Raw genomic sequence first — 27,467 nt, forward strand, 5'->3', positions numbered from 1 at the left:
AGGGGAAAATGGGTGGACGATGGTGGAGAGGAGAAAAACCCTCCCCTCAGGTTTTCCTGGATAATAAAATGTAAGCGAGGTGGGGGAAGGAGTTGTGGGTGGCACTGGCGGAAGTGGCGCCCCGGAGGGCTATGGGGGGGGAGGGAGGGTTTGAAGCGATGGGCTGGTGGCTCGAGAGTGGAAAACAAAACAAAAACTTCAGACAATTTCTTCCCCCTCTCTGTGTCCGAGAGAGGAGAGGGAGAGGGCTGGAGTTAATTGGCTCTTATAAAGTCTGGTTTCCATCCCCGGCCCCGTGGTTACCGCCCCGACCCCCGGCGCGGGTCAGGCAGGATGATGATGCCGCCTGAGCCCCGGGCAGTCAATGCCCTCAGTCTGAACATGTTTAATCTCCCAGTCTCTATCTCCCCCCCCCCCCCCCCATCCATTCTTAAAGAGACAGTGTGCTTCCGGGGCACCAATGCAGCCAGACGGAAGGAGGAAGTTATGCTGCAGCTTTGGGATCTGGATGGCAGGCGAGCTGATGTTTAGCAGCCCCTCTTTCTCGGGCTCTCTGGCACTCGGGCCCGGGGTTATCCCTTGCCGCACCCTCCTGGCTGCCAGTTCCAGATGAGAGCAGCGAAACCCTGCAGTTGGTCCTCTCGCCGTTCTGTTTTCTCTCCGCTCCCTTCTCTCTCGCGAAAGTAATTTACAAAATCAAGGGCATGATTATTTGAGTAAGTCAGTTTTGCTTTCTTTGACTTGAAAAACTCTAAACGTTGTTTGACTCTTTGTATCCCTGTAGGATGCCGTTTGAGGACACCGCGTCAGAAGCTACAAACTCATACTGGAAGCACTGGATCTAAAATAAGACCACGAGGAGTTTGCTGGAGGTGAAAATTGTAGTGGACGGAATTTGTTCGAAGCTCATGCCATTTATTCACCAAAATTGAACCGTTTTTGTTCTGAATGCAAGAATTATTCATTGCCTGACTTCCCAACTCCGTTAATCACATCACCTGCGTTATGTTGGTTGCTGCATGTTAACTGAAGAGTATTCAATCGAAGACAATGTGTTCATTTATCAGATTTGAAAATCTTCATGAATTGAAAAGAATTTGTCACTGGGGGCCAATTATAGCCCTATCCGTGATTACAATATGTTCCTCAATGGCTATAATAGACTCAGTACTTTGGTATTGGCCGCTTGATACTCCTGGTGGAAGCATAAACTTCATTTTGTTGATAAACTGGACTGTTCTTATACTTTACAATTACTTTAATGCAATGTTCGTTGGCCCTGGATATGTCCCGATTGGGTGGAAACCGGTAAGATGAATGGAACTTTTAAAAAATTCCCTTTCTTTAAAAAAGGTTTCACAAAATAGTTTAATTTACTATGGCTATTTAGATCTTGTTGTAATGAACCATAACGAATAATTAGTGCAAACATTTCTATAACAAATGTAATTCTAACTCTCTGGGTATGAGTTCTATGTGTGTAGAGTAGAAATCAAGATTATTTGAGCATGCATTTTGATTGAATGGTTAGCTTCTTGGTTATATACCATCACAATATAGCTGCTGTTTTGTGTTCGTGACAGCCACCAAACCTGCTTAATGCATTAGACATCTTTGCTTGTTACTGTGTAGTATGCTTGCCTGAAACAATTGAGGCCATCTTGGTAATGGGGCATCTGAAGAATGTAATTACTGACATTGTATCTGTTTAAAAATAGCTGAATGAAGAATCAGTGAACCTTCCTGATCTTTTATTCTTTCTCCCCAGCCTCTCAAGTTTTTCTGTTGTGGCCAGCTGCTCACAAATCACAGGCAATGGCTTAAATAGCAACAGCAGTTTCTGATGCTGTTGAAAAGCAGGGTTTCTGGAGCAAAATAGTGACCGCCCTATCAAATATTTCATATCGTAACCTCCCAATTAATGTGATATATCCCAGCTGAGACCAGCATGTTGGCGCATGCACATACTGTGCAGCTCAACCTCCCTCGTGCTTAGTTCAGTGCCTTGGGGGTTGAATAGAGCTCTCCCAAAATGAGTGACTGTTATAGGGTGAACTGCAGTAGCATTTAGCAACTGCCTAGGAGGCTATTCACTCTCATCTGAACATTATGTTAGCAAGAGAGACCAACAAGGGGAAAGATCAACAATGGAGGAAAGAAGAATTTCACCCTAAAAATAGAGATTAATATAGCACCAGTATCTAGAATTATACATTGAGATTTCCCAAATGGAAAAAAATTTCAAACCTTCATTTTTCCACAGCACCATCCTACAAAATCCAACTGAAAAGGGGGAGTAGATTGACTTGTTTAAATATAATTCCTATGATGAACTGAGAGTATGGAAAATAACTTCCAGTGTGCCATTGTCTTCCTAGGCCTGTGCATTTTTTTGGATTAATATTGATGCATTTCACCTGTTATGCATTTCATGTCCTCAGTTGCAGTGTCCAGAAGCTCGAGCAGGCGCTGTTAATAAAGTATGCTGTACATTTGTATGCCCTACTTTTACATAAAAATAACGCTTTTTGGTGATGCAGGCAATTAATAGCCCAGTAAATATACCTCATTCATTCTTCTTCCTTTTGTTATTAACCCATTTTTTTTTCTTGAACTGGAATGCACGGACAATTATTGTAATTATCAACTTGTTCTGTTCAAGGAAAACCCTCAGGATACAATGTATCTTCAGGACTGCAGAATCTGTCAAGGTTACAAGGCACCCCGCTCCCACCATTGTCGTAAATGTAACAGGTATGGCTGGGCCAGTTTACATAGGAAAGCACAACAGTGGAATAAAATTTTGTACAGTAATGTAATATTTTAAACTCTATCAAGAGAGCCATTCAACTCTTTTTGCCAATACCATTTCTGTTGCTGTTTCAATTTCTATAACTTTTTTTCATGTTCTTAAAAAATACAGTTTAAAAACACACTCTTTAATAACTCCACATTGGCACCTCAAAGTTATGCGGTGTGATGCATTCAAACTAATAAGCATGTAAAAAGAAAGGAAGTTGCAATCTGAAATGACAAATGTACTGAACAGAAAGTCAGCACCTGCAAAGGAAACGCTTGAGTGTGGACTTTTTGTCTAAGTTAGCTTGTCTGTTTAGATCTTGACTTGCCTACTGTGTACTTGCAGCTAGTTTTTATTCAGACCACTACAGTTTTCTGAGTTTTTTCCTTTCCCCAGTTTAATTGAATTAGTTTATATATTGCTGGATGATAAATCTGCAAATAAATTGGAGCTGACTGATGATAAATCTACAAAACTGTATGGTGGTAACAATTGTTAATCCCATTATAACATTCATGAATTCATAGAACGGTTTCAACAATTGAATCTGGCTGAAATGGTTTAAATAGTTTAACAATCTGAAAATTACACTCTTTCGAGACCTTTACATGGAATGCTTAGTGTCATTTTGCAGTTCATGATGTGGCATCTGTTTAAAGCTATATAGTCCCATTAAAACATTTAAAGGCATTCTATTAAAACTTATTTTAATGTTGTCTTTTTCCTCTCTCTCCTTTCACACCCATCCTAAATTTGTACTTAATGAATGATTTCTATTGTGGAGAAATTTTGCAGAACGAGTGGGAATATGTCTAGGAAAGGCTTGGGTGTGAATTGTTGGACTGTTCTTCCTACTGTGAAGGGAAAACTTCCCAACGTACTAATCTCTTTTTATTTTAATAACTAACAATCTATTTTTTCCTCAAGTATATCTTGCCATTCAAAAATTAAAATGAAGTGTTCTGCAGTCGTTTTTGGAGGAGTAATGATGGTAACTTAGCATTGAGCATGACAGTCTGTAGAATCAAAAATGGCTTTCCACTTGCCAGTTTTTGTTGGTTCTGTTTTGAATCTGTAATTAATCCAGTTAAATCAATGTTTACTGCCTTTTGCTTCATAAATCAAACAACTTAGTCAGGGGGATAGAAATTCAGTTTGGTCGGTAATGCAAAACACCAGTTTAATACATTGCCTGATATTCAGTTTGATTGAAATCAGTGGAATTGAATGTTAGGCGAGCCATATTAGGGATGGGCCAATGCACTACATCAAGTATGACACTACTATCAAAAACTGACTTCTAGCTCAATAACTCTAACAATGAAGTTATTCTTTATGCCAAACTCAGTCTAAGTTTGTAATCTTTATTTTGAACTTACAACTTGGTTCACATTTTTAACGAATAGCATTTTATGTTACTAATTTAGTTCTGATGTATCATAATAGCAGCTTGTGGGGAGCATGAGCTTTGATAATGTATCTAAGAATGTATTGGTGTTTTATTCCTCCTTGTTGTCTTTGACCTATGTGACCAGTTTACCATTCTATCCTTGATTTCTTTATGGTCTTTGATTTTGCTGGGAACTCCATACTTTACAATCACTATTCCATGGTCCACCTTTTGTTGTATTGTCCTGTCATTGTTCTACTTATAGCTTTTTCCAATGTAACCAGCTCATTAATAATTTATCCTCCCTCCCTCACACAGTCAGCTCCAATTTATTTCCAGGATCTATCCTCACCTATCACCACGTCTTCATGAACCTCCACTGAAGCCCTGCAATCTATGTACCTCAAACTCCTCGTCTTGCCTGCAAATTCTAATACTTTGTCCGTTCCTATCTCTAACATCCTCTAGTCCTGTATCTTAATTTTGTGCTTCATATTCTTCCAATTCAGATATGTGGTGAATTTTCCCCACTTCCTACTCTATTGCCATTGGCAGTGGTCAGCTATCTCACCTTTGCTCGTGAGAATTCTCTTCTGAAATTCCTATAATGTATTACTTTTCCCCACTTTAAAAAGTTTCCTCTGGAATATTTTGATCATGTTACCAGTCGCTTCTTAACGTTCCCATCCTTTGCTTAATGACTCTTTCCTCTTCAACTTGGTGGCTTGTGGTGTTCCACTTCTTTAAAGACCCTTTTTTAATATTTGTTTCCAGGTGATGGCTGATGCTGGCAATGATGTCATTTATTGGCACATCCCTAGTTGCCCTGGGAAAGTTGCAGTGAGCCTTCTTTACCTGCTACAGTTCTTGTGGCGAGAGTGTGCCCTACTTAACACCATTGTGAGAATTACAGATTTTTAACTTGGTGACAATGAAGGAACAGTAGCAGATGTCCAAGTCAGGATAGTGAGAGTTGTAAGGGAATATGTCAGTTATGACTTTCCCTTGCTCTTGCTGCTTGTCCTTCTTGGTTGCAGAGGCTGGAAAATGTTTTGCAAGTGAGCTTGGTAAGTTGCTGCAGCTCTGGGTTACTCCCAACTGTGTTGCAGACTCTGACCGTCTTCATTTACACCAGACCAGAAAAGAAGGTGCGCACTTCACAGCATGGCCATGCTCCTTCAGCTCCACTCTTGGGGCAACAAACCCCTCAAATGGATCCATCCTTATGTCTCAAATGTCAGCTTCTCACTCAGGATCACACTGAGCTTGCACTTTCAGGTCAAGCTTTAATCAGCAGCAAGGAGAACAGTTGAAAGATAAAATTTGAGGGGGAGACCAACTGCCCTGATAGCATGGGTTCATTTTCTGAGTAATGGCCCAGATTTTAAGTAGAAATAATGGTGAGAGCTATCAGTACTGTCTGTAATTAAAGGGTAAATCAAATAGCAACTTCTGGAGTTTACACCTGTGCGTTTAAACGTGGGAAGTGAGCACAAAATGTAGGCTAGCGTTCCAGAACTGTATTGATGGATGCGAGCTAAAGCAAGGCCCTGACTGCTTTCTAAGGTGGATGTGAAAGATGCCTCAGCACTGTTTCAAAGAAGAGCAGGGGAATTATCCCAGGTGCCCTGACCAATATTTATCCCTCAATGAACATCACAAAAACAGATTGTGTGAAATGCTTTGTGACATCCTGAGGACATGAACGGTGCTATAAATGCACGTCTTCTCCTATCTCCCACACTCCTTCAGATCTTTAAAACCTACCTCTGACTAGGTTTTGGTAAGCCCTCTTAATGTTATGTCTGGATCAGAATCGATATTTTCCATTTACCTTAGGGCATTCTTCCAACTTGAACAGATCATTTGAATGCAAATTTTTATTTTGAGCACTGATTAGAAGTAGTTGCACATGTCTCTTACTGTGGCAAGTGACCTGGTTCCGTATGAATAATGTCCATTCATGTGTTAAGTGAATTGAATGCACCATAAATGTAAAACTGCACTCAGATGTACCATGCATTTCAAACTAACTGGCGTGCCGCATGTTTGTTCAATGGAAACAAGTCTCTTCAGACTGTCAGCTATTTATAAGTAATAATGAAGAAAGCTGCCTTGTGTTTTATTTTACTTGTATGTTTTAATACCTAGATATTTTAATCTAGGAAGGATTATCTGGTAACTTTGTTAAAAATAAATGCCGGATTCTTCATTGCTTTTGGTTTATATCTTTTACGCACCTTGTAATATCTAATTTGTTCATAATTGTTCTTTATAAAAAAAAAAATGGATTTGTGTAATGACAGAAAATGCTGGAAAAACTCAGCAGGTTTGGCAGCACCTGTGGAGAGAGAAACAGAGTTAAAGTTTTGTGTCCAATATGACTCTTCTTTGGAACTGTTTCTTTCTCCACAGATGCTGCCGGACCTGCTGAGTTTTTCCAGCATTTTCTATTTTTGTTTCAAATTTCCAGCATCCGCAGTATTTTGCTTTTATATGGATTTATGCCTTTGGCTAAAACATATATAAAACAAAGAGTCTAAGTGAGCTTAGCCTTTTATAAAGGCTTAAATAGATGAGCTTATTTTTAAGTATTTTAGTGGACTGTAAAAATAGGCCATGTTCCCGTTCCTGATTGTACAAGTATTTTAGTTTGACAGAAATGCACTCGTGGTGTCCCAATATTTCTCCTTCTGCTTCCAGGTGTGTGATGAAGATGGATCATCATTGTCCATGGATCAATAATTGTTGTGGTAATTTGAACCATGGCTACTTTACCTCATTCCTGATGTTAGCACCATTGGGTTGTATTCATGCTTCTGTGATTTTAATCATGACCATGTACACACAGCTTTCTAACAGGGTAAGTAATGCATGACATTACTTCAAGTAGATTTCAGGATGGTATCACTGTAATAATTATGGCATTGTTGGCCCCTATGGGATAATCGCAAATATGGTAACCAGTTTTACATACAATGTACCATTTGATTTGAAGAAAATTCTTATTTGGAGTTGTTTGTACATTGATATCAACTTATTTGGCATTATAAGAACTTAAGAAATAAGAGTAGGAGTAGGCCATTCAGCCTTTCAAGCCTGCCCTGCTATTCATTAAGATCGTGGCTGATCTGCCCAGGCCTCAACTCCTCTTTCATGGCAGCTCCTCATAGTCCGCAACTCCCCGATTATTTCAAAAATCTATCTACCTCCTCTTTAAATACTTTCAGTGACCTAGCCTCCACTACCAGACATTCCAGGCATTCACTGCCCTCTGAGAGAAGAAATTCCTTTGCATCTCAGTTACAGAATAAGGGGACACTCATTTAAAACTATGTCCCCTAGTTCAAGATTCCCCCACTAGTGGAAACATCTTCTCAACATCTACCCTGTCAAGCCCCCTCAGAATCTTGTACATTTCAATAAGATCACCCCTCATTCTTCTAAACTCTAATGAATAAAGGCCAAACCTGTTTAGCCATTCTTGATAAAACAACCCCTTCATCCCATGAATCAGCCTAGTGAATCTCTTTTGAACTGCCTCCAATGCCAGTATATCCTTTCTTAAATACCGAGTCAAAAACTGTACACAGTGCTCCAAGTGCAGCCTCACCAACAGCCTATACAGTTGTAACAAGACTGCCCTATTTTTAAACTCCAACCCCCTAGCAATACAGGCCAAAATTCCATTTGCCTTCTTAATTACTTGCTGTGCCTGCATGCTAACTTTTTGTGTTTCATGCACAAGAACACCCAGATCCCTCTCTGCTGCACTTTTTTGAAGTGTTTCTCCATTTAAATAAAAGTCTGCCTTTTGATTCTTCCCACCAAAGTGCATGACCTCACACTTTCCTCAACCTATCTATATCCCCTTGCAGATTCCTTATGTCCTCATCACAACATGTCCTCCCACCTATTTTTGTATCATCAGTAAATTTGAATACATTACACTCTGCCCCCTCCTCCAAGTCATTAATATATATATAGTAAATAATTGAGGCCCTGGGACTGATCCTTGTGGCATTCCGCTATTTCCAACCTGAAAAAGACCCATTAATCCCGACTCTGTCTTCTGTGTGTTAACCAATCCTCAATCCATGCTGATACATTACCCCCAATACCATGAGCTCCTATCTTGTGCAATAAACTTTTATGTTGCCCCTTATCGAATGACCTTTATCGAATGTCTTCTGGCAATCCAAATATACTACATCTCCCAGCTCTCCTTTATCAACTCTGCTTGTTATATCCTCAAAGAACTCTAGCAAATTTGTCAAACATGATTTCCCTTTCACAAAACCATGTTGACTCTGTTTGATTGTGTTAAGCTTTTCTAAATGTCCTGCTATTTCTTCCGTAATAATGGACTCTAGCATTTTCCCAACGACAGATGTTTGGCTGACTGGCCTATAGTTTCCTGCTTTTTGTCTCCCTCCCTTCTTGAAAAGGGCGTCACATTAGCGGTTTTCCAATCCGCTGGGACCCTCCTGGAATCCAGTGAGGTCTAGAATATTTCGACCGATGCCTCCGCTATCTCTGCAGCCACTTCCTTTAAAACCCTTGGATGCAGCCATCAGGTCCTGGCGACTTGTCTGCCTTTAGCCCCATTAGTTTGTTAAATACTTTGTCCCTCGTGATAGAGACTGTTACAAGATCTTTCCTTCCATTAGCTCCTTGTTTATCTGATATCTTTGGGATGTTTATAGTGCCCTCCACCGTGAAGACCAATGCAAAATATTGGTTTAAATGATCTGCCATTTCCCTGTTCCCCGTTATCAATTCTCCAGTCACATCCTCCAAGGGTCCCACGCTCACTTTAGCCACTCTTTTTATATACCCATAGAGTTCTTGCTGTTTGTTTTTATATTTCTTGCCAATTTACTTTCATAACCAATTTTCTCCCTCTTTATTAACTTTTTAGTCATCCACTGTTGATTCCTTTTTATAAATAAAAAAAATTCCCAATCCTCTGGCCTACCACTAGTTTTCGCCACTTTGTATGCCTTAGTGTTTGACTGGATACTCTCCTTGACCATCTTTGTTAACCACGGGTGGTTCATCCTTGTCATCGAGTCCCTCTTTTTGACTGGGATAAATTTTTGCTGAATGTTATGAAATATCTGCCTAAATGTCTGCCACTGCTCATCCACTGACCTTCCCCTTAAGATTATTTTCCCAGCCCGCTTTAGACAACTCTTTCTTCATACCTCTGTAATTGCCCTTATTTAAGTTGAGGACACTGATTTGAGACCTGAGTTGCTTGCCCTCAAACCGAATTTGAAATTCTACCATGTTGTGACCGCGACCCCCTAGAGGTCCTTAACTATGATATCTTTTATTAATCCTACCTCATTACACATTACTAGATCTGAAATAGCCTGTTCCCGGATGGGTTCTACAACGTATTGCTCTAAGAACAATCCCTGATGCACTCTACAAATTTGTCTTCCATGTTACCCCTGCCAATCTGACTTATCCAGCCAGTATGTGGGTTAAAATCACCCATGACAATTGTAGCGCCCTTCTTACAAGCCTCCATTATTTCCCGATTTATACTTTGTCCTACAGTGAGGCAACTCTTCGGGGGCCTATAAACGACTCCTACCCATAACTTCTTCCCCTTGCTATTCCTTATTTCCATCCAAACTGATTCCACATCATGATCTATTGCACCTATATCACTACTCACCACCGCACTGATACCGTCCTTTATTAACGAAGCTATCCCACCTCCTTTTCTTTTTTGTCTAATTTCCGGAATGTCGAATACCCTTGAATATTGAGTTCCCAATCTAGGTCACCCTGCAACCACGTCTCTGTAATAGCTATCAAGTCATATTCGTTTATTTCTAGTTGTGCCTTCAACTCATCCATCTTGCTACAAATGCTGCGTGCATTCCAATCAAGAGCTTAAGCTTTGAGTTTTTGCCATTATTACTCATTCTGGTTCTGATTTCTGCTGCACTCTTCTGCTTATATTTTCTGCCCCTTCCTGTCACACTTTGATTATCGTTCACCTGTTCATTACCCTGCACCTCTGCTCTCTCGTTTCTTTTTGAATTTTTAAACTTCCCTTCCCCCGGCTAATTAGTTTAAAGTCCTACCTATAACCCTGTAGTTATGTGATTAGCCAGGACACTGGTCCCACCATGGTTCAAATGAAGCATCTCCCAACGGAACAGCGCTCTCCTTCCCCAGTACTGGTGCCAGTGCCCAATGAATAGGAACCTATTTCTCCCACACCAATCTTTGAGCCACGCATTTACCTCCCTCTCTAATCTTATTTACCGTAAGCCAATTTGCACGTGGGTCAGGTAGTAATTCGGAGATTATTACCCTTGTAGTTCTGCTTTTTGATTTAGCCCCAAGCTGCTTGTAGTCCCTCAGCAGAACCTCTTTCCTAGTCCTACCTATGTCGTTGGTCCCTACGCGGACCATGACAACTGGATCCTTCCCCGCCCACTCCAAGTTCCTCTCCAGCCAATAGAGATGTCCTTAACCTTGATACCAAGTAGGCAACACAGCCTTTGGGACTCTGTCTTTGCTGCCGAGAACAGTATCTATTCCCCTAACTATGCTATCCCCTATTACTACTACATTTCTCTTTCTCCTCCCTCCCCAGCCCCCCACTTGAATGGCACTCTGTACCACGGAGCTTTGGTCAGTTTGCTCATCCTCCCTGCAGTCTGTGCCCTCGTCCACACCGGGATCAAGAACCTCATACCAATTGGACAAGGGCACTTGCTGAGGCTCCTCCAAAGCTAAATTCTGGATCCCATACCTGCCTCACTCGCAGTCACACCCTCCTGTCCCTGACCACAGTCCAAATTTGATGTAATTAACCTAAGGGGTGTGACTGCCTCCTGAAACAGTGTCCAGGTAACTCTTCCATTCCTGATGTGTCGCAGTGTCCGCAGCTCGGACTCTAGCTCATCAACTCTGAGCCAAAGTTCCTCGAGCAGCCAACGCTTGCTGCTGTGTTCACCATGGATCACAGTGGGGTCTACCCACTTCCACATACTACAGCTGCAACACATCGCCTGCCCAGCCATCTCTATTCTATTTAATTAATTCATTTGGATGTTAAATATTTTAAAAGTGAATTTCTTAACTGTACTCTTCAGCTGTAATAAAGTCCCCTGATTTAAACCACTTGGCCAATCAAAAGAGACACAGAAGAGATACCTACCTACCTGTTTCCTGTGATGTCACACTTGGGCTCTGACAGGTAGAAACAGGTTGAAGGGGCTCTCTGCCGCCGGTTTTTATCCCCTGCCACCACTGCCCTTCTCTTTGTAAAGTTTGCCTTGTGTGTTTTTTATTTCAGATATCATTTGGTTGGAGTTCAGTAAAGATTGACATGAGTCTGCCTCAAAGGAATCCACAGTACATCGTTCCTTTTGGAATTTATGGATTTGCTGCCTCTCTATTTGCTTTGGGATTGGCAATTGGTACAACGATAGCTGTTGGCATGTTGTTTTTTATTCAGGTACTATTTGGAATGGAATGTACTGAAGTACCAAATAGTTGGATTTTTTTTCTTCCTGATATTTACATTGAACACAACTGAATCCTGCTGTTTTAAAGATCATTTTTATTTTGGTAATTCCAACCCTATTAATATGATACGTAATCACCGAAGAGGTGTTGCAAATTTTCACAAGGAACATTAAGGCTAGAAAGTCCAAATTGTAGTTAGATTTTTTTCAGCCCCTTACAGCAATATCCTACTTGTTCATTGATCTTTCCACTGAAGCAATCAGGCCCCAACATACCTCCTACAGGGCATCAATTCATTGCTATTGCAAAAGTTTTCCAAATGTACAACATTAAACTCTGCCAAGAATTAGTGCCTATTAGTGCTGAATTCCAATAGACCGCTACTAAACATTTGAATTGGTTAATTTTTGCATGGGCATTAGGGTTTACTGTTCTGATCTGTTTTTTTTGGTAGATGAAAGTGATCCTCAGGAATAAAACCACCATTGAAGTTTGGATAGAAGAAAAGGTAGGCTTGTATCCACAGTACCTTTCTATAAATTCAAAGTTTAAAATAACATTTTTTTTAAAAGTGATTTTAATGTTCCTAATGATTAAAGTTGAAAATGTTTTCAAAAAAACAAAATTTATCTTGGGATCTGGGCAACATGGACAAGGTACATTCACTGCATATCCCTGCAAAAGTTGTGGTGATGGTGGACCTTTTTGAATCGCTATAGTTTTTGTGTTGCTGCTCCCACAATGGTGTTAGGTTAGGAATTCCAAGATTCTAAGCCAGCAACCATGAATGAACAATGATGTATGTCTGTCTGTCTGGATGGTGTGTGAGTTGAAGGCCGTGATGGTCCCACATTACTGGTCTTGTTTTTCTTGGTGATGGAAGTCACAAGGAAGAGAGGTGTTATTGAAGTAACCTTGATGAGTTGTTGCAGTGCTTATAGTTGATTTTACATACACTGTCGCCACTGTGAAAGTTTTGAAGGAATCGAATACTGAATCGAATGGCAGAGAGATCAATCAAGCATTTTTAGAATTCTTCATTTTTCCTATGCACCCAGGCCTCAATCGACTTAGCTTGTCTGTTCTCAACTCGAATTGCTCCTCTGAGCACAGCCCTGTGATCTTGTCCACTCAAATCCTCCTGCGACCACCAGACTAACCACCTGACTAAATCACGTGTGCCCCCCACCGAGCTCACCCGTTTGCTCACTCATTAAAAGAGTTGAGACCTTTTTAAAAACTTGCCTGCATTTGGCAGCTACTGTCATTAAAATAAAAAAGGCATGTGTTCTCCTTCCCCCAACTGTCCTACACTTGCCAGTTTTCCACATGAGAGGCTGCACTGGTCTGTTTCTGCTTCAGCCACTGTCATAAGATATGTCTGAAAATGGGTAGTATCATTGGTTTGGAGAAAACTTTGTGCATTGCCGCTGACCAGAAGATCTGGGCTGTTGTGTTTCCAATCTTAGATATCCTATAATAACCTTGGTCATCTTCAAAGCATTCGCCTATAATGCTTTCTACTCTTGTCAAGTTACCTTACTTAGCCAAATTCTGTGTGTTAATTTAAACACGCAGGCTGAGTAATTAATTGGGGAATTTTTTTTTTACATTAAAAAAAATAGTCTTGGTAATGTTGAACTCTGCCCTTTGGGGCCAGACTACTGAAGACTGCCTTTGTTATAGGGCTGAGAGCTGCATTTGTGTTCTGAAGCCACCGCATGCTGGGGTTAAACATTGATGTCTGCAGATTGCCTTGCTTTACCAGTAATCCTGTTTGCATAGCTTTAGTGTCACTGCAAACTTCAACCACTTCAAACAATGCTAAAATATGTGGAAATGCAAAGTTGAGCCCATTAACGTTTGTTTAAGTGTCCTCTGAGGGGCATTTTAATAGCATCATGACAAAAATACCCCTGATCATTGAATCATGCTATAGAAGAGGAGGTTCTACGATCAACTATACCATTGCAGAGAAATTGGTTGTGCCTGTGTATTGAAAATGTAACCAATAAGATCATTTATCTCAAATTTCACAGTTAATTGATCTTTTATTCATCTAAATAAAATAAGTGGAGTTTTAGGATAGATTGCCATTCATATTGTGTAGATTACTACAAACCTTATACAATGTTAACCTGGGTTTCAAAAAAAATACACACTGGAGAACAAATTTGAATATTTCACTTGGATCTTGACTTTTGACAGCAATACATTATTTCATTTTGTTCTAAATTTATAGTCAATTCTTCTAGAGGGGCAAAAAAAAACCTATTGCTTCAGAGAGGAAAATGTCAAAAAATGCCATGTTTACAAACCTTGATTGATGCATGTGTTTTTATAGTAAATCACACTAATGGATATGCAGATAGGGTTTGATCAAGTAGGGTGGAAGGTGACATATGTTGAAAATAAACGTTGGCACAGATCAGTTGGACCAAATTGCCTGTTCCTGTAGAATAAATTCTGTATTCATGACTCCTGCATTAGCAGGCACACTCTTTAAAACCTCTATCCCTACAGACTACATTTTATCTCCTTTGCTTATACACAATTTTTGGCTAATATATCATTTGCTTGTTTAACTGCAGAACAGGTACCTGAAATCTCTGAAGTAGGGCACAAAATTTAGTGTCTCCAATTTAATAGGTCCATCTTTCAAAAGAAAAAAAATAAAATATTTAATGTGTTCACATTGTTACACATTATAAGGATGGAGTACAACTTGTAAGTTGGAGAAATAGGTGATGGTTCATTGAGAAATTTTGGCGAGTTCAGTTTATTGCAATCAATTGCAGCCTGTTCTAGAAATACAACTCGCATACTTTCCTATATACTACTGGGGCAAGTTTGGAAAGTCTAATTGCAGGACTGGTCAGTGATGCAATTCCTTTACTTGCCCTGTTTTACTTATCTGGTGACTTGTTTTGCAGATTACCATATCCCTTCAAAATATACATTTCAAATCTAATGATGCCACATGTCTCCTTTTTTGTAGGCCAAAGACAGAATCCAATATTATCAAACGGGTGAGGAATTCATATTTCCATATGACCTTGGAAGTAAATGGAGGAACTTCAGGCAGGTGTTCACATGGTCTGGGGTTCCCGAGACAGATGGAATTGTCTGGCCTGTTCGTGAAGGCAGCCATCCGTACACGTTAACGGTTAATTTATTTCTTTTTAATTATCTTTTAATGTTATATAAGCTATTGATATAAATCGTATGAAATATTCAAAAGCAAATAAAAGCACATGGTGTATATTTTTCAAATCATTTTGTTACTAAGTTTTTAATTTAACATTTCAGCAGACTGTTTGTTTCCTTTTGAATATTTTCCTTTAGCCTGCAAGGCCACGTTTCACAGATTGAAACACATGGTCTGCTTCAATGTGTTTTTAAATCTTTTTTATATTAAAAATGTTAATGATCTGTTCGGGCCAATTGGTAGTGTTCTTTTCTCCTAAGTTGAAAAGTTGTAGGTTCAAGCCCGCTCCAGGACTTGGATGCATAATCTAAACTGACACTTCATTGCAATACTGAGGGACTGCTGCATTATTGGAGGTGTTGCCTTTCACATGAGCTGTTCAGTCGGGGCCCTGTTATCCTGTTGAATTGGATGTAAAAGATCCCAAGGCACGTTATCCCAAGAAGAAGCATGGTGCTCTCCCAGTGTCTTGACCAATATTCATCCTTCAGTCAAATCAGATTAACTGTTCAATTGCCTCTGCTCTTTGTGAGGCCTTGCTTGCTATTTGGCTGCTACATCAACATAGGAAACAATTGTGACTGTACTTGCCTAAGTAAATCTCGGCTGTGAAGTACTTTGGGATGTCCTGAGGACATGAAAGGCTGCCATATAAATGCAAGTCTTTTTATAGTAAAATCAGAACAATCCAGATTGTATTACCTAATTTCAATATTTAGTTTGCATTTCCTCTTTAATCATAAAATTCTAAAATGATCACTGGGGTGACCTGCTTTCAAGCCACTGGTTGCGCTACTCTTCGATCAGCTACTGGGTGGTACAGGAAAGTGACTCCAAGTAAACTTGCCTTTTGATATTTCTTCCCTGCCCCCTGAGAGATGACTTGAGCTCCATTTGACAACTGACCATGAGAAGAACCACAGCTACACACCTGCCTCATACTAGATCAAATTGCAGACTCAAAGCATTGGTGATGCAATGCATTAAATTCTATTTTTCCTGTAATGAACTGCAAATCAAATTCCTGTGATCTCACATTGAAATCACAAATGAACTCCTTTAGTATGTTTAAATGAAAGTGGGAAGGAACGATAAGACAATTGTCTCTTGAGATTTGGATGACAAAGTGTTTGAGCTTTACTTTCAATCTTGATATCATCTGAAACCCCAATCAGATTATTTTCTTGTAATTTCTCTTGACTGAAATTGCTTCAATTTGATATGACAATGTATGTTAAATACTTGTATCTATTTACAGATAGAGCAGCTGAAACAGAAAGCTGATAAAAGAGTGAGAAGTGTAAGTATTGTAGTGCCTGCAGGCTTGCACCAGATGGCAGCATTTCATATAGATGTAGCTTGTGTAAAATAGTTCCTTGATATGAAAAAAAGAGTTTTGAAATCAATTGTGTTAGCAGTTAGTCATCGCAAAGACTCAGGAACTTGTCTTAATCATTTTTCAGGTTTATATATTTAATAGGCTATAAATGGTTTATGACTGGTATCTTTTTGCTTTTTAAGACTGCACTTTAAAGATAGTTCTAATGGGTTTCTGTGAAGATGATTGTTAAAAAGATACATTGAAACTATGTATGGAATTCTAAAAGGAATAAAAGACAAATAATTAAAACCCAATGTTTCACCATTATTGCAGGCAATACCTTCAGAAGTAATCAAAAGCACCGAGTTTGGCTGTTAGATATTGGCAAACAACATGACTATTGGTACAGTAACAGGTTTATGGATTACAAATTGATAGAACCCATAAGCTTTTGAAACCGCAATTTGTACGCAACCAGAAATCAAAAGTTAACAAAAACTCAAAACATTGTCTTTGTAACCCCTAATTAGAAGCAGCAAGATGCCACTGTTGATAAAACCATCTTTTGAATTAATAACCAACTAGTTTCTGGATCACATTTCTTCAGATTGTTGCAATTTCTATAGATAGTTGTAGAAGTACAGGAGCAGATTGATAGCCTTCAGCTGCAGTAAAAATCCTGCATATTGAGAATAAAGGGATGCTTTGTGTTTAAAATCAGCCTTAAAATCGATGCCAGCCCCTAGTGTTGGGACATTCCTTGCCCTGAGTAGTTCACGAGGAGTTTAGTGTAGGCCCTTCACTCCCCTTAGGTTGTGATTATGGCAAGATGAAAAATAAAGAGACACAGGTAATCAGCCAGGTCTTTAATCAGGACGTTGTGAGGGCAAGCTTTCACCAGAGTCAGGAGGAGATTATAGGATAGTAGTTAGAAATGATCTTGTTTAAGTCTAGCAAGATGGCCCATTGATGTGGGGAAGCAATGTTTCGTATTATTTTGTATTATTGTAAAAAGGTGAATCTGGTCATAACTTGTTCAATGTTCACTTCCTTGTGAAATAAGGCAGCTCAATGATTAGTATCTGGCCTTCTATTACCAGGTGTTTTCTTGGTTTACCTTCAAGAGGTTTTGCATCTGAAAAAGACAGATGGTTTAGATCATAATTGGGTATTTTTGTAAAATACCTGGGTTAATCTATCATATGAGTGGATATTGGGCAGTGTGAGTACACCAACACAGGAGTGTGGAATCCATTTATGGAAATGACTGACTCTGCTGAACCTGCAAAAGTATACACAACAGTATTAACTTACTTTAATTATTAGAACTAAATCTCCAGATGAACAAATGTTTCAAAGGAATCATGATTTTTAACTTGAATATGTGCAGTAGTTGTGCAGAAAGCCTGCCTTAAATCCATTTACCTGCTCACAATAAAAGTGTAGTGCTTATAATTTTTTTATAATTTACCCTATGTATGTGTCTTTTTATGGACAGGTCCAGTATAGAGTGATTGAAGACTACAGTGGAGCTTGCTGTCCTATAACAAAAGGATTCAAAACATTTTTTTGCACACCTTATACTGAAGAACCTAGAATTCAACTGAGGAAAGGAGAATTGATTTTAGTTACAAGGGGTCTCCCGTAAGTTGAGTGAAATTGATCATTCTCATGAAACATTTAGCAAGTCGTTGTTAATTAGAACACTTTTTTCAAAGCAACTTTTGATCTCCTGAAATATCTGATGGAAGCTGTGTATGATTTAAGGGAAATTATACTAAATTAACTTTGGGAACTCTTTAATGAAGCCGATAAATCATCATCAATGCCCATTGCCATTTATATGAAACTGTAGATGTTTACAGCACAATAGAACATCCTGATCCACCATGTCTGCAAGCTGAAGCAATCTGAGACTAATTCCACTATTCTATCCATTTTTCCCCATAGCTTTCTAAGTTCCTTTGCTTTAAATATTTATCCAATTTTTCTCTTAATAGGTACACTTTTATGTCTGCTTCAACCACTACCTGTGGCAAAGCTTCCGCATTCCAGCAACCCTCTAGATAAAGAAATCTCTCCTAAATACTCCCCTCACTCTTTCTCTTAATTATGATTTTAAATTGATACTGCGACTCAAGCAGAGGAAATAGTCTTTTCCTATTCAATCAGTTAAAGCCCTTCATAATTTTTTAAAACCTCTATTCTATCTCCTTTTTAGCACACTCTGATACCATGGAAATAGTCCCCAGTATCTTAAATCTCTCCTCATGCCTGTAGTTTCTAGGGTCAGCTTGATGAATGTGCACTATATTATCTCAATGGCTTGAAAGTTCTTTCTGCAGTGGAACACAGAACTTCACACAGTACTCTTAACAGTGGCCTAACCAATGTTTGTGAATTTATCATCATTTCTTTATTTTGGTACACTTTCTGTTCCAATTTAGTAAAATTTTGTTGGCCATTTTTTTAATTGCTTTATGTATCTTTACTCACTCATCGGGGTATTACATATTCCTTAGGTCAGTCTCGTTGATCCACACTCTTCAGTCTGTTTCCATCGAGTGTGTAATCCATCCCTTGTTCTCCTTGTCTCCTGTTCCTGTACTCTTGCGGCCCTCGTTGCTCTTTGCTACACTTGTCATCAGAAAATTTTAAAATTGTGCTCCCTATGCCAAAGTTCCAATTATTTATGTGTACCTTGGGTGCAGGGGGAGCAAAATGAATGAACTATTTATGAAGCTACATAAGGAAACAAACAGGCTTCAGCAGTCGGAATGAAAAGTCTTGACCTACTGATATACATCCAGATAAATTGATGTACATATAGATTTCCGTGTATTTACACTGCAGTCTTTCCCAAAAGTTTATGCTATATTCCTCATTTTGTTTAGGCAATGGTTTTACAAATTTGTACATTTACATGACTATTTCAAAACTGCGAACCAGTAAATAATATCAAAGAACATAATTTAATCTAGCCCACTCTATTGTAATGATTATTGATCGTGTAAATTGCATATAATATCTGATAACTGTTGCAGGAACGCATCGTGTGAGCCATTTAACATAATACAATATGCATTTCTTCTAGTACAAATCCTGTGAAAAGTGTAGAACAATGGGAATGAACAATCAATATCACAATATTCTCCTTTTTCATGTAAAATAAACCTGAAATTATAGAGAGAATTTTTATTCATACTAATGAACAATATTTATTTTTGAAAGTTAATTGTGGGTGGGGGGCACAAGGCTGAAGGTTTGCGTAGGGTGCCTAATGCTCTTTCACCGGCCCTGAACCAATACTGAACTTTGGGTTATAATAGTTAGAACTCATCTCTAATCTGAGCAATAACCATTTACCCTAACTGGTTCTCTATTTTCAGTCCACCAGCTAACTTTAAATCCACACTGCTACATTTCTTCTTGTGTCAGACACCTATGTTTTTCTAAAAACCTCTTACGAGAGAACTTATTAAGCGCCTTCTGAAAATCCATATGCACTCCATATAGTACATTCCCTTTCTCCAATTAGACATCTTCAAAAATTAAATCTGTCAAACACAAATTGCCTTTATCAAGGACAGCCAGCATAAATTTACTAATCGTATATTTGTAAATGCTCATCAATTTTATCTTAAATTATTGGATTCTAGGAGTTTGCCCACTATTGGCATTATACTGTACGGTGTGTAGTAACCTAATTGTTATTTTCCTTAAAATGGTTACATTGGCTACTCTTCAATCCCCTGCATAATGAATATTTAAGGGGTTTAAAAATTTATGATCTGAGCCTATGTTATTTCCCCTTTGAACACCATAAGGTGACATACCACCTTAAGTTCAAGTTTTTTTTTTCAGTCAATTCTTTATTTACAATTATCTTTAACAATTATTCCATACCCATTTCTAGTACACGAACGTTCCTTTTTGTTTTTTCAGTGATGACCAATAAAAAATATTTATAATATCTCCGCTATATATTTTTCCTCCGCAATGAGACTTCTTCCTTCATCTCGAGTCACCTTACCCTCTTACTATTCTTTTTGATGTTATATATGCTTATAAAAACCCTATTTCCCTATCAGCTGACCTTTTTTTCTGATTCCCTTCAAATCTCTCTCTTTGCCTCCCCACAATATTCTTATTTTACTTCAAAATTATCAACTTTTTCTTATGCCTCCTTTTTAAGTTGGTATTTTTTTATTTCTCTGGGTAGTTAAAATCACAGTGTTCTTGCTCTTTTGTTCCTTCATATCCCTGAAATGACTGCAGATCTCTTTCTTTCTTATCTCCACTGTTGGGTGACCTGTAATGCACACTGGCAGTTGTACCATCTCCCTTCCTAGTTCATGACTCTATACACACCAATTCTGTTTTAAGCCCCCTATAATTCCTGACACCTGTGCATTCTACTGTTGTGATGGTATCCTTTTTATTAATGCTGCCATTTGTAATTAATACAGGAACATGAAACAAAATGCTTATGGAAAAATGAGGCTTTGAGCGCGATAATGGGAACATTATAAATGTGAAACTAAAATAATTTGTACAGACTATGCACGAAATGGATTAATAACTGCAATATGCTTAAAACAAAAAAATAATCAAAAATGAGGTAACTAAAATAATATATATAGGTACAAGGTCATAGATATTAAACTACAAAAATGAGGATATTAACTAGTTTTTATTTGTATATAAATTCTGTAAGATGTACAATTTTCATATATACAGAAAATCTTTTTAATATTTCCCTTCAGGCATTGGATGTATGGTAACAAGAATTTGAAGAGGAAAAATGCCCACGGTAAATAATCACAATGCATTATGCCTTTTAAGTGCCTGCTTACATAATTTCTTTGTTTATTTGAATGGACAATGTCATTGCATTTTCCAGTCCAAATTTTAAAAAGCTGTAAATGAAGATTGTTTCACCTCACTACCATTTAAGGGGACATTTTTCTGGAGTTTGGCTTGTTGTGCATTAAGATCCAAAGGAAATATCGTCTTATCTGCCTTTTTAAATTGGTGACAGAATTATACATTTTCCAATTTTTTAAATGTTTCAAACAATAAATAACGATCACATTGAGATACTAGCTGGAAAGAGTTACTGAAGCTCAAGAGAGCGGAATTACCAGTAGAGATGTTCGTTAACCCAGGGAGCTTCAGCTGTTTGTCAACTTGGCTCCCATAGCTCATTTAGACTTCAGAATTCCCTTTCCCTAATGAAATCATTGTCACTTCTTTCCCCAACAGAAATATGTGGGGTGTATTTTTTTTTTAATCCTGAAGGGTAAGACTTTGTTATTTGTAAAGTTTGTAGTTTTCAACATTATTAGGATTTCTTTTTCAAAGGGCTGAATATTATCTAGTCAAGTCCAAGTCTAAAGTTGCCTTCTGGTAGCTATAAAAACCAATCTAACTGGATGAGACTACCTGCTCGGAATAATGAATATCCTTTCCACCCTTCCTCTACCCATTGCTCGTTCTGAGTGTCACAGAGGTCTACAGCACAGAAAAAGGCCAGTCAGCCCATCGAGTCTGCGCCGGTCAAACAAATAGCTATTCTAATCCCATTTCCCAGCTCTAAGCCAATAGTCTTGTGTGCCGTGGCATCGCAAGTGCACGTCTAAATACTTAAATGTTATGAGAGTTTCTGCCTCTACCACCCTTTCAGGCAGTGAGTTCCAGATTCCCACCACCCTTCGGGTGAAAAAGTTCTTCCTCACATCCCCTCTAAACCTCCTGCCTCTTACCTTAAATCTATGTCCCCTGGTTATTGATCCCTCCGCCAAGGGGAAAAGTTCCTTCCTGTCTACCCTATCTATGCTGTGACCTAACCAGCGTTTTATACAGTTCCAGCATAACCTCCCTGCTCTTATATTCTATGCCTCGGCTAATAAAGGCAAGTATCCCATATGCCTTCTTAACCACCTTTATCTACCTGTCCTGCTACCTTAAGGGGCCGGTGGGCATGCACACCAAGGTCCCTCTGATCCTTGTACTTCCCAGGGTCCTACCATTCATCGTGTATTCCCGTGCATCGTTTGTCCTGCCCAAATGCATCACCTCACGCTTATCCGGATTAAATTCTATTTGCCACTGATCAACCCATTTGACCAGTCCATCTATATCCTCCTGTAATCTAAGGCTATCCTGCTCACTATTTACCACCCCACCAATTTTCGTGTCATCTGCAAACTTGCTGATCAACCCTCCTACATTCAAGCCTAAATTGTTTTGATACACCACAAACAGCAAGGGACCCAACACCGATCCCTATGGAACCCCACTGGAAACAGGCACCTAGTCACTAAAACACCCCTCGACCATCACCCTCTGCTTCCTGCCACTCAGCCAATTTGCCAAATTCCCTTGGATCCCATGGGCTCTTACCTTCATTATCAGTCTCCTATGCGGGACTTTATCAAAAGCCTTATTGAAGTCCAAGTAGACTATGCCATCTACACACCTGATCACCTCTTCAAAAAATTCAATCAAATTGGTCAGACATGACCTCCCCTTAACAAAACCATGCTGACTGTCCTTAATTAATCCCTGCCTCCCCAAGTGTAGATTAATTCTGTCCCTCAGAATTGCTTCCAATAGTTTCCCCACCACTGAGGTTAGACTGACTGGCCCGTAGTTCCATGGTTTAACCCTTCTTGAATAACGGTACCACATTGGCTGTCCTCCAGTCCTCTGGCACCTCTCCTGTGGCCAGAGAGGTATTGAAAATTATTACCAGCACCCCTGCTATCTCCTCCCTTGCCTCGCTCAACAGTTTGGGACACATTTCATCCAGGTCTGGAGATTTATCTACTTTTAAGCCTGCCAGACCACTTAGAACCTCCTCCCTTTCTATGCTAATTTCTTTAATTATATCACAGTCCTTCTGCCTGATTTCCATACCCATGTCGTCCCTCTCACTTGTGAACACCGACACAAAGTATTCATTTAGAACCCTACCTACTTCTTCCAGCTCCACTCACACATTACCACTATGGTCCTTAATGGGCCCTACTCTTTCCCATAGCTATCCTGTTACTCTTAATGTACTTGTAAAATAACTTTGGATTTTCCTTTATTTTACCTGCCAATGCTTTTTAATGCCCCGTTTTGTTCTCCTAATTTCCTTTTTAAGTTTCCCCCCCCCCGCCCCCCCCCCCCCCCCCCCTCCTCACACATTCTATACTCTTCTAGGGCTTCCGCTGTTTTGAGCCCTTGGTATCTGCCATAAGCCTCCCTTTTTCTCTCTATCCAATCCTGTATATACCTCAACATCCAGGGTTCCCTGGATTTATTGGTCCCACCCTTTGTCTTTACTGGAATATGTTGGCCCTGTATTCTCCCTATTTCCTTCTTGAATGAGTCCCACTGCTCTGACACAGATTTACCTAAAAGTAGCTGCTCCCAGTCCACTCTGGCCAAATCATATCTGATCTTATTAAAATCGGCCTTCCCCCAATTTAGAACTCTGATGTCTGGCCCACCCTTGTCCTTTTCCATAACAACCTTGAATCAAACAGAGTTATGATCACTATCTGCAAAATGCTCCCCCACTGATACCTCTACCACTTGCTCAGCTTCATTCCCTAAAATTAAGTCCAGGACCGCCCCCTCTTTTGTAGGACCTTCTACGTACTGGCTTAAAAAGCTCTCCTGGATGCATTTTAAGAATTCTGCTCCCCCTAAGCCTATCACACTATGATTAACCCAGTTAATGTTGGGGAAGTTGAAATCCCCCACTATTACTACCCTATTATTTTTACTCTTCTCTAAAATTTGCCTACATATCTGCTCTTCTATTTCTCTCTGACTGTTTGGGGGCCTATAGTACACTCCCAGCAATGTGATTGCTCCTTTTTTGTTTTTAAGTTCTATCTATATGGCTTCATTTGTGGAGCCTTCTAAGATGTCATCCCTCCTTACTGCTGTAATTGATTCCTTGATCAATATTGTGATACCCCCCTCCTTCCCTGTCTCACCTGAATACCCTATGGCCTGGAATATTGAGCTGCTAATCCTGCCCCTCTGTCAACCATGTCTCTGTGACAGCAATGACATCATACTCCCATGTGTTAATTTGTGCCCTCAACTCATCTGCCTTATTCATCAGGCTCTTTGCATTAAAATAAATACCATCCAACCTTGCCAAACTCCCTTGTGCCTTAACTGGCCTATAATTTCTATGCCTTCCAGACTCACTTGCTCTCTCTTCTAATTTTGGCCGTGCATCTCCCCCTGCTGAACCTCTCAGGGTCCCATCCCCTTGCCAAGTTAGTTTAAACCCTCCCCAACAGCACTAGCAAACCTCCCCACAATGATGTTGGTCCCATTTCTGTTCAGGTGCAACCCATACGCATTGTACAGGCCCCACCGCTCCCTGAAATCTAATGCCCTGCCTCCTGCACCATCTCTCCAGCCACGCATTCATCTGGACTAACCTCCTGTTTCTATACTCACTAGCGTGCGGCACCAGAAGTAATCCAGAGATTACTGCCTTTGAGGTCCTCCTTTTTTAATCTGCTTCCTAGCTCCCTAAATTCTGATTGCAGGACCTCACCCCTCTTTCTACCTATGTCATTGGTACCAATATGTACCACGATCTTTGTCTGTTTGCCCTCCCCCTTTAGAATGCCCTGCAGCCGTTCAGTGACATCCTTGCTGGGATATCAGCCCAACAATTACAAGATCTGGACACTTGTATCACCAGTTCCTAAAGGGGAAGAAGACATCATGAATAAGCCTCAAGATCCTTCAACTCCTAGCAAAAAAAAATAAGGACTCAATTTCACAAACTTGGATATACACAATCCATTGGATTGATCCAATTGTTGCACTGACTTTGTCAAACTAAAGTGAGATCTGTTTCTTCTTGAAGACCCTTTTTTGGTCAGTTGGACAGCACCTTTAGTTGGTGCACAGGAAACTTGAGTGTTAGATTCAGGTGGATTTGCAGCTTGGCATGAGAAAGGAGCTACCAGACTCTGTCAGCACAGAAAACCTAGAGCGCATAACTTGGGTTGTCAGTTAACAAAGAGGGAATAGTGGGAAGTTTGGACCACAGACCATTAAACCCACCATCTGCAGCAAAATCCAGGGGAACCAACTCAGAACTTTATACCATACTCCACAAAAGTTCCCCCTCCTTGTTGTTAAACTTGAGGGGCTTGTTATCACAAGAGGACACTCCTATACAATATGATTGAAACACCTATGTATAGTTATTATGGTTTTTAAAGCTGTCAGGACCATAAATGATCATCTAATTTCAATTGTCAGCCAGGTTCAGTGGTAGCAGTTTAAATGTAAATCTGAAATGGGCCACATAATCTAGACTGATATTTTAGTTCAGCATTGACAAGACGCTGCCTTACACATTAGACATTGAACCAAGTCTATATACAACTTCTCAACACAGTAGTGACTGTTGTGTTGTCAATTGTGTTTTTTAATTCATTCATGGGATGTGGGTATTGCTGGCTGGGCCAGCATTTATTGCCCATCCATAATTGCCCTTGAGAAGGTGAGGGTGAGCTGCTTCTTGAACTGCTGCAGCCCATGTGGTGTAGGTACACTCACAGTGCTATCAGGGAGGGAGTTCCAGGATTTTGACCAAGTGACGGTGAAGAAACGGTGATATATTTCCAAATCAGGATGGTGAGTGGCTTGAAGGGGAATTTCCAGGTTGTGGTGTTCCCATCTATCTGCTTCCCTCGTCCTTCTAGATGGGAGTGGTTGTGGGTTCGAAAGGTGCTGTCTAAGCCGGCTCAGTGAGTTCCTGCATTGCATCTTGTAAATGGTACACACTGCTGCCACTCTGCATTGGTGGTGGAGGGAGTGAATGTTTGTGGATGGGGTACCAATCAAACGGGCTACTTTGTCCTGGATGGTGTCATGCTTCTTGAGTGTTGTTGGAGCTGTGGAGTGGAAGCAGTGCAGATGCATATCGCTACTGGGTGGAGGATCTCACAGTTTATCTATTAGCAGTACTTGCCTTTTAGTCTGAGCCCAACGTTCCATAGAGTTCTCTTGATTCCCCAACATAATTACAGCAGGAACTAATGAACCTCCCCATCTCCTCCCACTAGAGGAAATTACACAAACGATGAAGAGCTTCAATCTTGTGGGCACATTTTTTTTTCAGATTCCCGTTATTTTAAGAACTGGCGGGAAGGAAGCTTTAAATATCTTAGAGATGGAGGGAATAACTTAGTGACCATAATAAATGGTGGTGGGATCAATGCTATGTACCACTTTCTATTTGAGCACTTGACTTTTAACAACAATAAACTCCATTACCTTTTTTATTTTTTTTTTAAGTTGGAGAGCATGAACGAGGCTGGTTCCCAAGAAGATGTGTGGAGAAATGCTTGTATGACAGTGCCACAGAGAAACCAACAGAAGAGAAAAAGATTTTATAACAGTTCCTGTCACCAGTGCTTCTGACAGCAGAATTTGTGATGGCCTGCTCTTTTCCTTAGCTTGAAAGTTTTAATCTTTTTTCACATCTAATTTATACTTGACCTGCTTTGATAAAGCAACAGTTTCCACAAGCATTGTTTTTTTAATAATATAAGTAATTCCTTCAGATTCTCAATATTTGTGAACCAACCTGATTATGGCGATCTAGATTGTCAAAAACAATAAATAGTCTTCTTTCAGATGGGTTTGTGGTGGTCCATCTTTAGTGAAACTAAGGAAACAATTTCCTGGCCCAAACTGGTGCTGTAATTAATTGATTTTGATATGATTTATATGGAAATGTTTAGTTGTGTCACGTTGCATGAAAAATTAATCCTGCATGGTGATCAAGGACTTTATTTGATTTAGTACCAAAATTTCAGTACATTCCAGGTATAAACACAATCCAGGGATTTTCTCTGGTTTGTTAAGCTTAATCAAGTAGTTAAGTAATTCCAATAAAATTTAACAGTTTGAATTGTATGATTTTGCAGAATTGGACGTAAATCCAAATAAAATACGCATCTTCTACACTGTTCGCCTTTTACCTTTTGGAGTAGGTTTGGAATAAAGCATTGCGGATTGTAAAATAGAGGTCAGCTATGTGTGGATTAAGCGTAGAAGTGGCTGTGCCTATAAATGTGATTTTAAAATTAATTTGAATGTGTTTAAATTTAATTTGCTGCAGTTTTTCAAAGTTCAGGATAAGCACTGTTTTGACAGGAAATAGATTATGGTAAACAAAGGTACATCTGTCCTCTAGGGTAAGCGT

At 39.5% G+C, this 27,467-nt stretch overlaps 1 protein-coding gene across 2 annotated transcripts; it reads left to right on the plus strand.

Moving 5' to 3' along the window:
- Positions 1-4: 4 nt before the first annotated feature.
- On the plus strand, positions 5-27,226 carry zdhhc6 (zDHHC palmitoyltransferase 6). 2 transcript variants are annotated; one of them, XM_078564755.1, is made up of 11 exons: positions 5-70; positions 785-1,308; positions 2,663-2,754; positions 6,894-7,053; positions 11,518-11,679; positions 12,145-12,198; positions 14,689-14,856; positions 16,157-16,198; positions 17,718-17,863; positions 20,986-21,032; positions 26,555-27,226. In XM_078564755.1, exons 2-11 carry the CDS (start codon positions 1,051-1,053, stop codon positions 26,653-26,655), a joined length of 1,230 nt encoding a protein of 409 aa, XP_078420881.1. In that variant the 5' UTR covers positions 5-70; positions 785-1,050; the 3' UTR covers positions 26,656-27,226. The 2 variants fall into 2 exon arrangements, with proteins under 2 accessions (XP_078420881.1, XP_078420880.1); XM_078564754.1 differs by lacking the exon at positions 5-70 and adding an exon at positions 366-683.
- The last annotated feature ends 241 nt before the right edge of the window (positions 27,227-27,467 follow it).

This window comes from Cetorhinus maximus, chromosome 20 (genome assembly GCF_964194155.1).
Source record: "Cetorhinus maximus chromosome 20, sCetMax3.hap1.1, whole genome shotgun sequence".
Taxonomy (NCBI): Eukaryota; Metazoa; Chordata; class Chondrichthyes; order Lamniformes; family Cetorhinidae; genus Cetorhinus; species Cetorhinus maximus.

Coding starts and splice junctions, on each gene's coding strand:
- zdhhc6 (XM_078564755.1), top strand. CDS start 1,051: ATGTGTTCATTTATCAGATTTGAAAATCTTCATGAATTGAAAAGAATT. Junction 2,755..6,893: donor CATTGTCGTAAATGTAACAG/GTATGGCTGGGC, acceptor TTCTGCTTCCAG/GTGTGTGATGAAGATGGATC. Junction 21,033..26,554: donor GAAGAGGAAAAATGCCCACG/GTAAATAATCAC, acceptor TTTTTTTTTAAG/TTGGAGAGCATGAACGAGGC.